Source organism: Brachypodium distachyon, chromosome 1 (genome assembly GCF_000005505.3).
Source record: "Brachypodium distachyon strain Bd21 chromosome 1, Brachypodium_distachyon_v3.0, whole genome shotgun sequence".
NCBI classification, from domain to species: Eukaryota; Viridiplantae; Streptophyta; class Magnoliopsida; order Poales; family Poaceae; genus Brachypodium; species Brachypodium distachyon.
In genome coordinates, this window is record NC_016131.3 from 24,562,872 (window position 1) to 24,575,999 (window position 13,128).

Genomic DNA, 13,128 nt, shown 5'->3' on the forward strand with positions numbered 1-13,128 from the left:
GAGATTCATGCCGTCCACATTTCTATTTGGTACATCATGTACATGTTCTCCATACTGGGCTACAGAATGTCTATAAAAGTACAATGTACTTATTACATTCCCCAGCTACTGACTAGATCAAATAGTGAGGCATCAGTACTAATATTAAGTTCCGAATCAAAAATAAAAATACTCAAACCCACAGTATGATTTCACAAAGTAAATAGATACTCCTATTGAGAACTCAATCACATTGTTAACTACTCAATCATAGTGTATGGTTCAAATAAAAACATAGGTACAATAGCACTTCTGACCTGCATGAAGATGCAGAAACACCACTGTCATGCCCCAATCTCGCTCCACTCTTCGTAAGAACCTTCCATAAATGGTGGGGGATGAATTGCTCCATCTGTACCATTTGTTCGTTCGCCGACTATGTTGACGTTCAGTTCAGAGCAGCGCTACACTCTGAAGAAGATTCGCCCGGCGCTTCCATTAATCTGAAGAAAAATGATCTGTTCCAAAACATCACTATCGAAAGATACAAAGATGTTGATGAGGAGATGAGGTTTCCATACATGTACATGCTGTACCTTGGTCAGTGAACAAAAAGCTCTCATCTGGTGGGTTCTGGACTTTGTCGATTGGCAGGACGAACCAAAGGTACTGGTAAGAACTATGAAAACAGAAACTCAAATGGGCGCCGTACCAGGATCGTCGGTGCTTTTGGGAGGGAAGATGAACATGACGAGATATTTCTTTCTTGCTACTCTCTCTGATGCGCGAAGTATGTCAGTCTCGGTCAGGGCAGGACTTTACGTGGGCCACCTAGTCTACTCGTGCTGTTCTGTCCACATGTCCTGACAACTATGAAGTGACATTTTAATTCAGAAAATCAATTGTGAACGTTTCTTGCAGGCATCTCAACAAGACATCGGACACACTTACCGTCTAGATCGCGTTATCGTTACGGTCTCCGCGTTACACACACATAACGCCCCACCGATCCAGAAAACCCACGCAAAGAAAACCGCAGGACACCGAGGGCGCGAGGATTCTGCTGCGCGTAGAGATTGTAGGAATTCGCCGTTTAATAAAGGGACCTACTGTTTTTCTAAAAAAAACTCTTAACAAATCACGGTGAAATTCGTAAACGCAGGAAACCGGTTCCAACGGTGGAGAGGAAAAGCCATCGCCTTCCGCCGTGGCCCTGTCTGTCCCCCGGTTCCAGCATCCTCGGTACCGGGGCCCGGCACGGCAGCAGCACCACAAGGAAGGCGCAAACCGCCGAATCGAAGCAGTCGGCAGGCATCTCTCGCCTTCCAGAAAGCTCCCCTCCTCCTCCTCCCGGCCCGTCTTCCATTCTCTCCTCCTCCGGCACACCCTCTCCGCCTCCCTGCCTCGCGCCCGCATTTCCTCCTCTCCGGCGGTCGTTGTAACACCAACAACGCACGTCAGCGGAATGCTCTGCCTCACGCCGTGCGCGCCGTGCCCCCACAGGCCAAACGCAAGGGCCGGCACCGGCGCCGGCGACAATGCGCACCGCGTAACGCTGTGCCGCCTTAGGACGCTAGGAGCGGTGGGGCGATTGCGGCTCGTCAAGTTCCAGAGCTGCGCGGCTGCGGCGCCGGCCCCTCCGGCGGGCCGGCCCGTAAAGCCGTTCCCACCGGTGCCTGCGCGGACGACGGCCGAGAGGTGGGGGTCTCTGCGGGAGATGCGACGGGTGTGGTGGGTGTGCGGGGTAGGGTACTGGGTGCAGGGGTTCCGCTGCTTCCCATGGCTGGCGCTGAACTTCCACCTCACGCGTGGGCTCGGGCTCAACCCCGCCGCCCTCCAGCTCGTGCAGAACGCCGGTAACCTTCCTCTCGTCGCCAAGCCGCTCTTCGGGGTCCTCTCCGACGCTGTGTACATCGGCCGCGCACACCGCCTCCCCTACATCTCCATCGGAGGTGATTCATCCGCTCCTCTGCCCTTTATTACTACGATTACGAGCATGTGTTCTTTCTCATTTGTTGGACATTGCTGGTTGTAATTGTGCTCCATTTTGTATGTGAAATGGTGCCTTCTTGTGTCTATTTTTGCATTTCTTTCTGAAGGAACCCGAGTCAAGAAACGAATGTGATATTGAGTTCCTCTCGGCTTGAAAAGCTTATCTCAGAATAAGATATATATATATATATATATATATATATATATATATATATATATATATATATATATAACTATTTGCGGGAAGTGTAAGACGTATCAAGTCGTACAATATAAAAAAATTTAAGTAGAAAATACTGTTGCTGTGGAACATATGGCTATTTCCTCGTGTTCTCATTTTACATCGTAGTCTAATGGTTTTCTAGCAAATGTTTTTGGAAATATAAGGTTAAAATGAAAGAACAGCTATGTTGAATGCCGAGCTTATGAGCACAGTGAGAGTGACAACAGTTTCACATATCTGGCCAAGATAGGAAATACTTGTGGCATTGGAGTTCAACAATTACAGCCAGTCTCCAGTTTCACTGTATAGATGGATTGAATTTCTCTCTAGAGATTACTAATTTCCTATTACAGTGTAATCTTAGCCAGCTGATTGATCTGTGACCAGCTGCTGTAGTTTATGCCACTTCTACTGGAGTAGTCAGCACCTGTTCTAGAGAATGATACGTTTTGGCAAGTGTGCCGAGTGTCTGGTGGATGCAACACTGCACTTTCGTGCCTGATGTATATTTTCCTCTTATTGTAGTCACACATTTTGAGCTTCGCCAAGTTGGTAAATCTCAGAGATTACCCTTATTCTGCTGGCACCTCATGTGTGATTTAGTCATACTGGTGGTCACACAATCTGCTCTTTGCCAAGTAGGAATTCCCATAGGGAACCCATATTCTATTCTATGGCAGTTGTGAGAACCTGCTGGATGGTGACATGGGGCCCATTAATCTCTGAAAGCTGCCTCTAACTTGGATTTACCTTGGATATTGCATCAAGGCTAAGCAACTCATTTGCTGTTAGTACACGATGACACCCCCCCCCCACCCCCCACCCCCACCACCCTTGCCGTATTGCCGTACTGTGATTGGGACAGACTCTTGGACTTTTCGTGATGTATGTCCTACTCCTAACTTAAGGAGGATAATCCAAACGAAATGATGCCAACTTGTTAGTACAGTTTGTTTGCATTGTTTACACAATTTTTTTGGAACTTTCTACTCAACACTTTTGTTCTTTTTCGTTCTCTCCTATTCATGAAACCCTTGATCACCTGCTGATTTCAGCTCCTGTTTTTGCTTAATAAGAACTAACATATCATGAAACTATTAGGGTGGAAATTTAAAACCTGCTGCTGCATCAGTTCCCAACAAAAAGAGTAATGATCACATTTCCTTGTAAAGTGTTTATCTTTCTATGCTAACAATCTGGATTCACAAAATTATTTTTTATTTACAGTTGAAATTAGCGAAGTAGCCAAGTCTTAAAACTGAATGAGTTATTAAATTGATTTATTATAATGTTGGCTACTGTTGTGTACTTTTCAGTGTTGCTACAGCTTGTTGCTTGGGGAACACTTGCAATCATGCCAGTTACAGGTGACACATTTCCAACCCAAATGGTATGCATTCTCATTGGAAATCTGGGAGCATCTGTGACGGAAGTTGTAAGTGATGCCGTTGTCACGGAGTTCAGCCGAACACAGAAGACAGGTGTACTGCAATCTTATGCATTCATTGGTCTGGCAGCTGGATCCCTCCTAGGAAACTTGTCGGGTGGGTACGTTCTGTTGAGAACACAGGAACCCAAGACTATGTTCACAGCATTCTCAATCCTCCTAGGCCTCCAACTGGCACTCTCTGTAAGCACAAAAGAGACACTCCCAAGCTCCCATGAAAATTCCAAAAATCTTATAAGAAGCTCTTTGGCAGCCAATTTTCGCAAGCAATTCTCAAACTTGTTGACAGCAATCCATGAGGAAAGGATATTTTACCCACTTGCATGGATCATGACATCGTTTGCTGTTGTGCCTATTCTCTCTGGAACTATGTTCTGCTTTCAAACGCAGTATCTGAAGCTTGATTCATCAATCATCGGTCTTTCAAAAGTCATGGGACAGGTCATGGTCCTATCTCTAACTGTTCTTTACAACCGCCATCTCAAAAGGATCCCTTTGAGGCAGCTTGTTAGTGGGGTTCAGATAATGTATGCTTTGGCAGTTCTTTCAGAATTGATACTAGTGAAACAGGTAAACCTTATGTTGGGGATACCAAATGAGATATATGTGCTTTGTTTCTCAGCTCTTGCTGAAGCAATCGCTCAGTTCAAGGTACTGCCCTTCTCGGTTTTGTTGTCAAGCCTGTGCCCACCTGGTTGCGAAGGATCACTCTTCGCTTTCTTTACGTCTGGGTTGGTGTTCTCTGCAATACTAAGTGGCGTGTATGGTGTTGGATTGGCTACGCTGATTGGGTTATCTGCTGGGGACTACTCGAAATTGCCTTTAGGTATTCTGCTCCAAACTTTGGCTGCATTGTTACCTTTAGGATGGATATCTCTTGTACCGGAAAACTGGACTGCCGATGATAAGGTTGTAAAGCAAGCATTGACATCCGACAGAGCTCAAACTTAATGATCTTCGTAGCTTATCACACTGCAGAGGAATTTCTCAGCCAGTCAACTCTATCCAATCAAATGTATAGCTATCCATATTCTTTTGTTTCTAATGTATAGTTCTCTCAACTACTGTACGTCATGCGGCTGAAATGCTTCTGGCTGAATACTTTTTCTTTGTTCCGCGACATGAAAACCAAAGAAATATGAAAGTAAGTCTCTGGACAGTCAACATTAATTAGTTTCAGGGCTTGACTTTTCAACGAAGAGGCAATATTAACTGGGGTACTATCAGAGGTGGCGATGGGATCGGAGTAGAAAAATTACCCGTATTACAATGAATTTGGTCGAAGGAGAACCCTGTATTCTTTCAATTTCGACACTGTCGGGGAAAACTATGCAACAACTGATTCCAAATTATAACTTTAGATTTTTCCCATAAAAATACTTTAGATTTCTGTCTAAACATTTTAATTCATATTTGTACCTAACAAAATGGTTGAAGCATTCGTCTTTCAAAACAATATTGGAAACTGATTCCTCCCTCAGATCCATAAAAAGTGTCGCTCATTTTGTACTAAACTAGTACAACTTTTGTACTAATGGGCGACATTTTTTATGGATCGGAGAGAGCATTTTTTAACATCGTTTTTACTGTAGCCGTGGCTTCTGAAACGAACAGAAGGAGAAAATGAAAGTTACCCTTCTGGAAATGAAAGTGCTTGGGCTCCTCACCTTTCTCCCTTACCACCCAACTCTATTTTATGGCTTCACTAGCAGCTTTGGATCGTTCTACCCTTGTGTCTGCTCACAGGATCTTTGGAGAAATTGAAATAAGTTAATCTAATAGGCAAACCTGCGAACCGTTGTTTCCGCATGCGGCAGATCTTATTGGAGCTCTGGCTATAAGGAATGCATGCATCCACGTGATACTCAACCTCGCAAGATCAACTAGATCATGATGGCGCGCGCTGCCGCATCCATCGTTTGGATAATAAAATGATAGGAGTTGGCTTAAATATAAAGGGCGTGGAATGTAAAAGCTAAAATTATATGAACTAAGATAGCTATTTGTTAGCAATGCAAGAGGTGAGTATTCTTTAATAGTGAATTAAAATTTAATTGTTATGAAGATATATGTCCGAGTAGGTTCTTAAATTGACGAGAGCATACATTGAAGGTATATAATTTGGTACTTTTTATTAGTGCCATACCTCCCCTACAACAATATAATTAAATTTTTCTCGTGACCAATTCGAGCTTAGTAACCACCCAATATTTGAAAATAATAATAAATAGCAAGTAGCATCCAGGCTCCGTGATAATGGGAAACACAAGCATGGCAAAGTGCATTTTTCCCCAATACAATTTAGAGACCATAACACAAGGCATAAATAATTTGAACATTGTCACAAAGAGTGGAGATTGGAACACAATTACATCATACCAAGTAATTATGAAAAGAAACCTTACTAATGACATTTATGTCCTGACTATTCCAACTGTGAAGAACAATTCCATCATAGCAAGTGCTCCATTATGAGATTTTAAGTCCTCACTTCTGCATCTTTGATTTATGTCCTGTTTTGCAACTTTGATTTATGTCCTCCCTACTGGAGCCTTTTCAATTCTGCCAGTCGATATATTTATCACTTACATATAAACAATATGAATTGATGTGTGCCCCCTTTTCTACAACAAAAAATATTAACAGGATCCAACTAATCACTAATCAAGTGTACAAAATTGAATGAGCACGATGCCGCTTCCACATCCTTATAATTCATGAGCACCAAGTGCAGAGCAAATGAATACTACACAGAGTCTATCATTTTTTTTATAATAAATGAACAACTCTTATCCTGGTAAAACCAGAAAGATACAACGATTGTCCTGATTATTCATATCCCACATAAAGATTAATGACCATGCCTTTTATTCATCTAGAGTAGAGCTAAAGAATCACAAAGGCTGAACTTGAACTGCCAGCTAAAAAGCTGCACCATTGCTCCAATGTCTTGTCAGTTGTCACTGGTATTAAACATGAAGAACTCTTTTAGGGGCATTTTCATTGCATGTTCTGCTTTGCAACCTTCAAATATTTTCTAAAGGAAGCCTTGAAATGATATAGATTAATATTCATTGTTCTAGAGATAAACAGGAAAACCTTGAGATTAGTATGTCATTGATCTAAATAAATCACCGTTGTCTAAACTGCAAAACACGTCCACATAAACTGTTTCTTCATTTAAAATAAAGTGAATAGCTATATTGACTATTCATTTTGGTTCTAATAAGTTAGATGTGTTTCCGACTTTGTGGAGAAAATACCAGTGGCGGAGCGTGAGCAAAACACAAGAGGGGCAATCCCATATCAAAACAGGACATATGCATGGAAAATGATGACAAGTGATGGAACAAATATAAGACATAATTAGAGAAGCAGTGCAATTAAAATGCATCTTCTGTTGTCTGAAGGCATGCAGTAGGGCACCCCAGGCTACCAGCAGACAGCAGCAGTCCCATGAGGAGAAGAGGAGTAGAACTGAAGAGAAAACTCATAAGAGGAGGGCGATTAGGGACAGAAACGAGGGCACGACGATTTGGTAATCGGGAAAGACGACGAAGAGTCCGTGCGTGGAGAAGACAGTGCATACGTGGTGCTGGGCTGCCTCCCATCGATTGGCTGCCTTTGTTCATGGGCCAGGCCGGCAGATGTCTATTAAATATTTTTTTGTACTTTGGACATGGGGGGTTGTGGCCCAGGTTGGCCTCCACGTAGCTCCGCCAGTGGAAAATACTAACATCGACTTAGCACTTGCATAAGCAGGCAAGATGAGACATCTCAGAGCAGTTCAAGGCTCATTATGTCATGAAACTACCACCATCGCACCACCATATTTCAAGGTTAGCACAACATCTTAATACTTCTTTTCCTGATATAACTATAACACAATGAACGCTGATCTCTTTTTTATGGATGTGCAAAACTGGTTCAAGATGCATTGTCTGGTGTAAACAGTCTTGCATCTATATGGACTTGAGTACAATGGATAGATTGTCAGCATAGGGATCTCCAGGAACTGATTATTTAACCACTTCATGACTTAGTATATGTTTCTTTTTGTCAAACCATGGAGTTGAGTCCAAACTTAATTAGAGATTGTGAGCACACATGAAGGACAAGATCACCAAGGAGAAGGGCCGATCAAAAATCAACAACCAGATCTGGTGGGACGAAAATGAAATGAAAGTGGCGGCAGGGGTTACAGAGGGAAGGAGAAATTGGAGTACCATCACCGCTGAACAAAGGAATGGCATATTTTCACCTCCGCATTGCCGCTTTCGCTTCTAGGTCTTGCCATAGTGCTCCAGCCGCCCAGATGTTCTTCATCGCCTATCATTCCTAATTTCGGCATTAAGAGGCCAAAACAAAGTAGAATACGAACCGTGGGGAGCAGGAGATGATTCCTAACCTAGATCTCTGGGAGCAACGACGCCAATCATGAATCATGGAGATAAATCCTAGCAAGGTGACCACATCGATGGAAAATTGCCTGACGACTCCTCACAAGAAACCGCCACTGTCGCGCCTGTCGCGTGTGCGAACGCGGACAGAGTGCGGACAGCCCCTTTTTGTTTAGGTAGAGTGGGGCGTGGTGAGAGTGTTCCGAGCCTCACCGATAAGTACTTCGACTCTACGTCCTGCTTTGAGTGTATAGATGGTGGTGGATGGCACAAGGAGAGGTTACAATGAGCGGCTGGAGCGGCGAGCTCTAGCCTAAACTACGGCGGCCCGGGGAGGAGGTCCTTCTTCGGCAATCGGAACACCAACACTTATTCTACCCGAACTGCTTATGCCTGGTCTATCCCTGATGCCAACCTCTCTTGAGTGGACCTTGGGCCTCATTTTATAGTTCAAGGGGTCACCACAGTGGCGAACTTAGGGCTCACGGCATGCGTGCTGGTACAGGGGAACATCCCTGCTACAAGACGAATATGAAGCCGTCCACCTGCACTGTGGCTCCTGTCCAAAGTGATTTGTACCCTGCCGAGGGCACAGAGAAGATTTGGGCCCTGTCTGGGCCGAAACGGTGATAGTCCTGGCGCGGCATGGAAGCTGCGTCCTGCTTGTTGTCCCCGCTGGCAATCGTCATACGCAGTCGCTCACTCCCGAGGACGTCCTTTGAACGGGCATATTCGTACCAGCCCAGACTCATGGGCGCCAAAGTAGCCGCCCAGGACCGGCTGAGGTAAGCAGTGACGCATTTCCTCCCCGGGTGCCAGACCAGGCACCTCCGTGGAGCCTTTCGGCCCCGGGCCCGAAGGAGGAGAGAACGGTCACAAGTCTCTCGGGAAGACAATCCCGGGAAGGCAGTCCCCGGCGAGCCTAACGCTGACATGGTGGGGCCACGTCTCATGCTCCTAGGATCCGGGATACCCCCGTATCCCCAGAGCCAACATCGCCCTTCACACCGAGTCCTGCGCCGCCTTGTCCCGCAATGGAAATTGAACGGCTCGTAGACACGATAGCCTGAGATAGCTTCTAGGTAGCCTAGTTTTACTGTCCTAAATGAGTAAATCCGAATTTCCAAAACAACTCATCTCCTAAACCGTTAATCCGATTAAAGATCAGTGAAAAGTTCATCTCGACTAGTACTTCGAAACAAGTCCACATTTTATTATGTTTTCACGATATTTTTTCAAGGCCATTAGTTACTAGATTAAAATATCATGTTTACCATGTTAGTTTGTGAATGGTTACCATATTAATAATCGGTTCGTTAATAACACATGGCTATCAAGTAAAAAACATGTATTTAGACAGTGCAATGTTTTGCAAGTTCAAAAAATAAGTAAGGAAGTGTTTCAACAAGTAAGAGATGTCATCAGATCATAGAAGCACAATGATCCAAGCCTTTGCATAGGTGCAAGTTAATACTCAGCAAACTGGTAACCAAGTGATATTAACCTGGTAAACAAGTGATATTAACATGGAAACCACGTGGTAATAGTCTGAAAACAAGAGTGAATGATCGGTATGGTCGACTAGAGCGGGGCGGTGTCGCACCAGTGGCCCACGGGGTCCTACTGATGCTAGAGGCGTGGGTTGCGGCGGCAAAGCTCCCGCAAGGATGACTTCCCGAGAAGGGCGAACCCGGGAAGCCCCACCCCCGAGACAACAGTTAACGGAGTTACAAGGAGACGCTCACTGGAAAGACCATAAGACTAGAGATTGAGAGCTCTAACACCATTGACAACGTCAAGGCCAAGATCCAGGATATGAAGGGTGACCACCACAATAGCTACCCGGGAAGCCTCGTCCCGGCAAGGTAACGGCATGCTGCCCCCGCAACTGCCCAGGCAACGGTACTGGGGTGCTTCACGGCTGATGGTGCTTGGGCCTACAGGTGGGGTCAGCGGGATAGTGAAGACAACAGAGACAATGCAGTTTGCACCGACAGGAGTCACATCGGCAGGTCTAGTCTTGCTCGGCAAGGCTACTGTGGCTACCCTATAGTTCATTTTATTTACCACGTAAAGTGGCATGGGCGCTGCATGAAGCCCAGCGAGGATCAACAGTAGGATAGAACTCGTGGCGTTGACACGCGTTTAGTTAACGTGTCGCGTTGCATGCATCGGCACCTGTGATATCCTCTTGCCTATAAAAGAAGAACCAATGCCTCCGGTCAAAGGGTTGAGCATTCATCCAAGTAGATCATCCCTTAGAGGGACAAGTAGCAAAGCCCGGGAACCCCCCGGCAACATGTACACACTCAAACTCGTGAATACAACTCTAAGCAGGACGTAGGGTGTTACACCTCTGGGTGGCCCGAACCTGGGTAAAATCTCGTGTCCACACTTCCCGTCATTGGTCACGCCGGCGATCGCCAGAGCGATCCCCCTCACCCTCCACCGAACAAAAAAGGGGGTGCCCAACATCCCCGCTGCCGGAGTTTCGGGCTCCGACAGGGTGGGGGGGGGGCGAATAGGCGAGTAACAAATTTTAACCTTTTCTTTCTCTTTTTTTGATAGATATAAACACTTAATCATAGGGCTTACTAAGTTCTCTAAAGTAAATGCAACCCTAGTATGAAGTGCAATAGCCGAAGCACTAGCCAAAGCAAAGGATAGACAATTAAGTAAAACAAGTAAGTAAAGGGGCAAGAAAGATAGCACACGGGAGACGAAGATTTATCCCGGAGTTCCACCTTTTGGGGATGTTTACATCTCCGTTTGGAGGAGTGCTCTACAACAAAGGTAGAGGCGCCACAAAGGCTCACTCTATTCTCCTCTCACAACACCACAAAGGAGAGGTGAGCTCTAATGGCTTTCTTGAAGGCGAACGGCTCCACAACTCAATTGGAGGCTAGTTCTCGAATCCACAAGCACCACCGCACAAGATTGGTGGCCTTGAGGAGACACCTTCCGGTTAGGGATCCCAAAATCACACGAATAACAAAATCCATCAATGAAAACGAGTGGAATCAACTTTTACTTTGGTGAAAACCTAGATCGAGCTCTTCTCTGCCCTTCCTCAAAGTATTGGCTTAGGGGATGCACTAGGGAGAGAGAACTCGAGATTTGAAGCTTACAAATGGTGAAGAACAATGGGGGAATCATGGTAAGAGCTGTTGGGGACGAAGACCCCCTTTTATAGGGATCCTAGATTTATGCCTGTTATGTACAATTTCTGCACTGGGCGGTACACTATCGCCTGGCCGAGCGGTACTACCATCGGCGGTAGTACTGTGCCAATACCGCATTAGTGCCGCAGTAGTCCAGTAGCTTTTTGGCACTGGGGCGGTGCTATCGGCCTGGGTAGAGCGGCACTGCCGCCCTGGAGGAAAACAGGCGGAACCCCTTAGCTCAACAATTGGTTTTCGCTAATCTTCACCGATGGGTTTGTAGGCTATTTGGTGGGTGCAATCTGGTAGTTTTGTGTATTGATTTTCGACAACTCAATAAGATAAAAAGTCATAAATCATTCTACGCTTCTTTCCTTTTTGAATGCTACGAACCACGTCGCTTGATTCTGTAGAAGTTCTGAAAACACTTAGTGCACGGTTAGTCCACATGTCATGTTGTCATTTACACCCAAACTCATTAGGGATCAAAATGCCCTTCCAAAGAGATAATAACCTGTTAACTTGTCATAAAAAAAATCGTCAGGACATATCAACATGAGATGTAGTTTTTTAGGTCTCAAATAGATTAAGCTAATGGTGAAAATGGATCGTCAATCGGGCGCACGGTCTATGAGATAAATGATTTAAAAAAATCAAACGCAAAAAATCTAGTGGATTTTGCATGCATGCTGGACGCCTCACGGTAAGACAAGCCTGTTCACGTGCGCCCCATAGTTCAATCCATAAATTACAACTTTTAGTATATATTTAATCCAATAAATCATAGCATCAAAACTAAATTAGATTAGATTATGCAAACGAATCAATAAATCATAGCATCAAAACTAAATTAGATTAGATTATGCAAACGAATATGTTACGCCTACAATAAACAATGGAATAACAAATACTCCCTCCGTCACATATTAAGTGACTCAAATTTGCCCAAATATGAATGTATCTATGCTTAAAAAGTGTCTACATATGTAATAGAAAATCACTTAATATGAGATGGAGGAGTATGGAGTATAATTTTAGAGAAAGGATCACAAACAACATGTTATTCTGCGCAATAAGGAGGAACTCAAGCTCCCATTCCACATGGAGATCTCCACTCTTGTCACATGGAGCATTTGGAAGACACGTAATGAATATATATTTAATGGGATTATGCCCTCACTCTACATATATAAAAGGCTGTTCAAGAAAGAACTGAATCTGGTTTTCCATAGGGCTAAAAGAAAAAAAAACCATGGCTTCAAAGCCTGGATAGATAGCTTTAGATGATTTGTTCTTTTTTTTTTCTGATATACACATTTTTACATTTTAATAATAATGGCAATAGGTCTGATGACCTAAAACTTTCCGTCAAAACAAATGTTATTCTGCGCTGTGGCCGAATGCTGATGTTGTTGAGTAGGGATGTCGGCCATTAGTCTTGACTCCGTTGGTGTTATTGCTAACATCGACCGCAGGGAGATTGAAGTTACTCGCATAAGTCTATCGGCTTGAGCAGCAGCAACAGCTTGCGCCAAAGCAGCAGCCGATTATTGAAAGATTTGTGTGCTCAATGTTGATGTTGATGACATGGTTGTGTACGGTTGAAGATGCATGATTTATATTATGATGCATCCGTTTTTAATACTTTGAATGTTTGATTAAAACCAGTAGGGAAACTATTTCATGGATGCAATTTAATTGTTTTGATAGCCATGTATGCATGTAGACGGTGAAGAGGAGGATCGATGGTTCCTGAGCAGAGAATGGATGGATGCAATACTAATGAAAATAGATGATGCTCCGGGCATTACTGCGGAATTTTTAGTTAACATACATAAGTGAAATCGACTAGCAACAAAATAGTCCAACCCGCATGTTTGCGAATTTTTTTAGTTAATATAAAGAGTATTCAAAACTGAAAACATA

General features: G+C 44.2%; 1 protein-coding gene across 1 annotated transcript; it reads left to right on the top strand.

Annotated features, from left to right (window-relative positions):
• Positions 1-1,170: 1,170 nt before the first annotated feature.
• Positions 1,171-4,811, top strand: LOC100831296 (probable folate-biopterin transporter 8, chloroplastic). Its single transcript, XM_003560222.4, has 2 exons — positions 1,171-1,931; positions 3,511-4,811. Exons 1-2 carry the CDS (start codon positions 1,445-1,447, stop codon positions 4,590-4,592), a joined length of 1,569 nt encoding a protein of 522 aa, XP_003560270.1. The 5' UTR covers positions 1,171-1,444; the 3' UTR covers positions 4,593-4,811.
• The last annotated feature ends 8,317 nt before the right edge of the window (positions 4,812-13,128 follow it).

Coding starts and splice junctions, on each gene's coding strand:
- LOC100831296 (XM_003560222.4), top strand. CDS start 1,445: ATGCTCTGCCTCACGCCGTGCGCGCCGTGCCCCCACAGGCCAAACGCA. Junction 1,932..3,510: donor CCCCTACATCTCCATCGGAG/GTGATTCATCCG, acceptor TGTACTTTTCAG/TGTTGCTACAGCTTGTTGCT.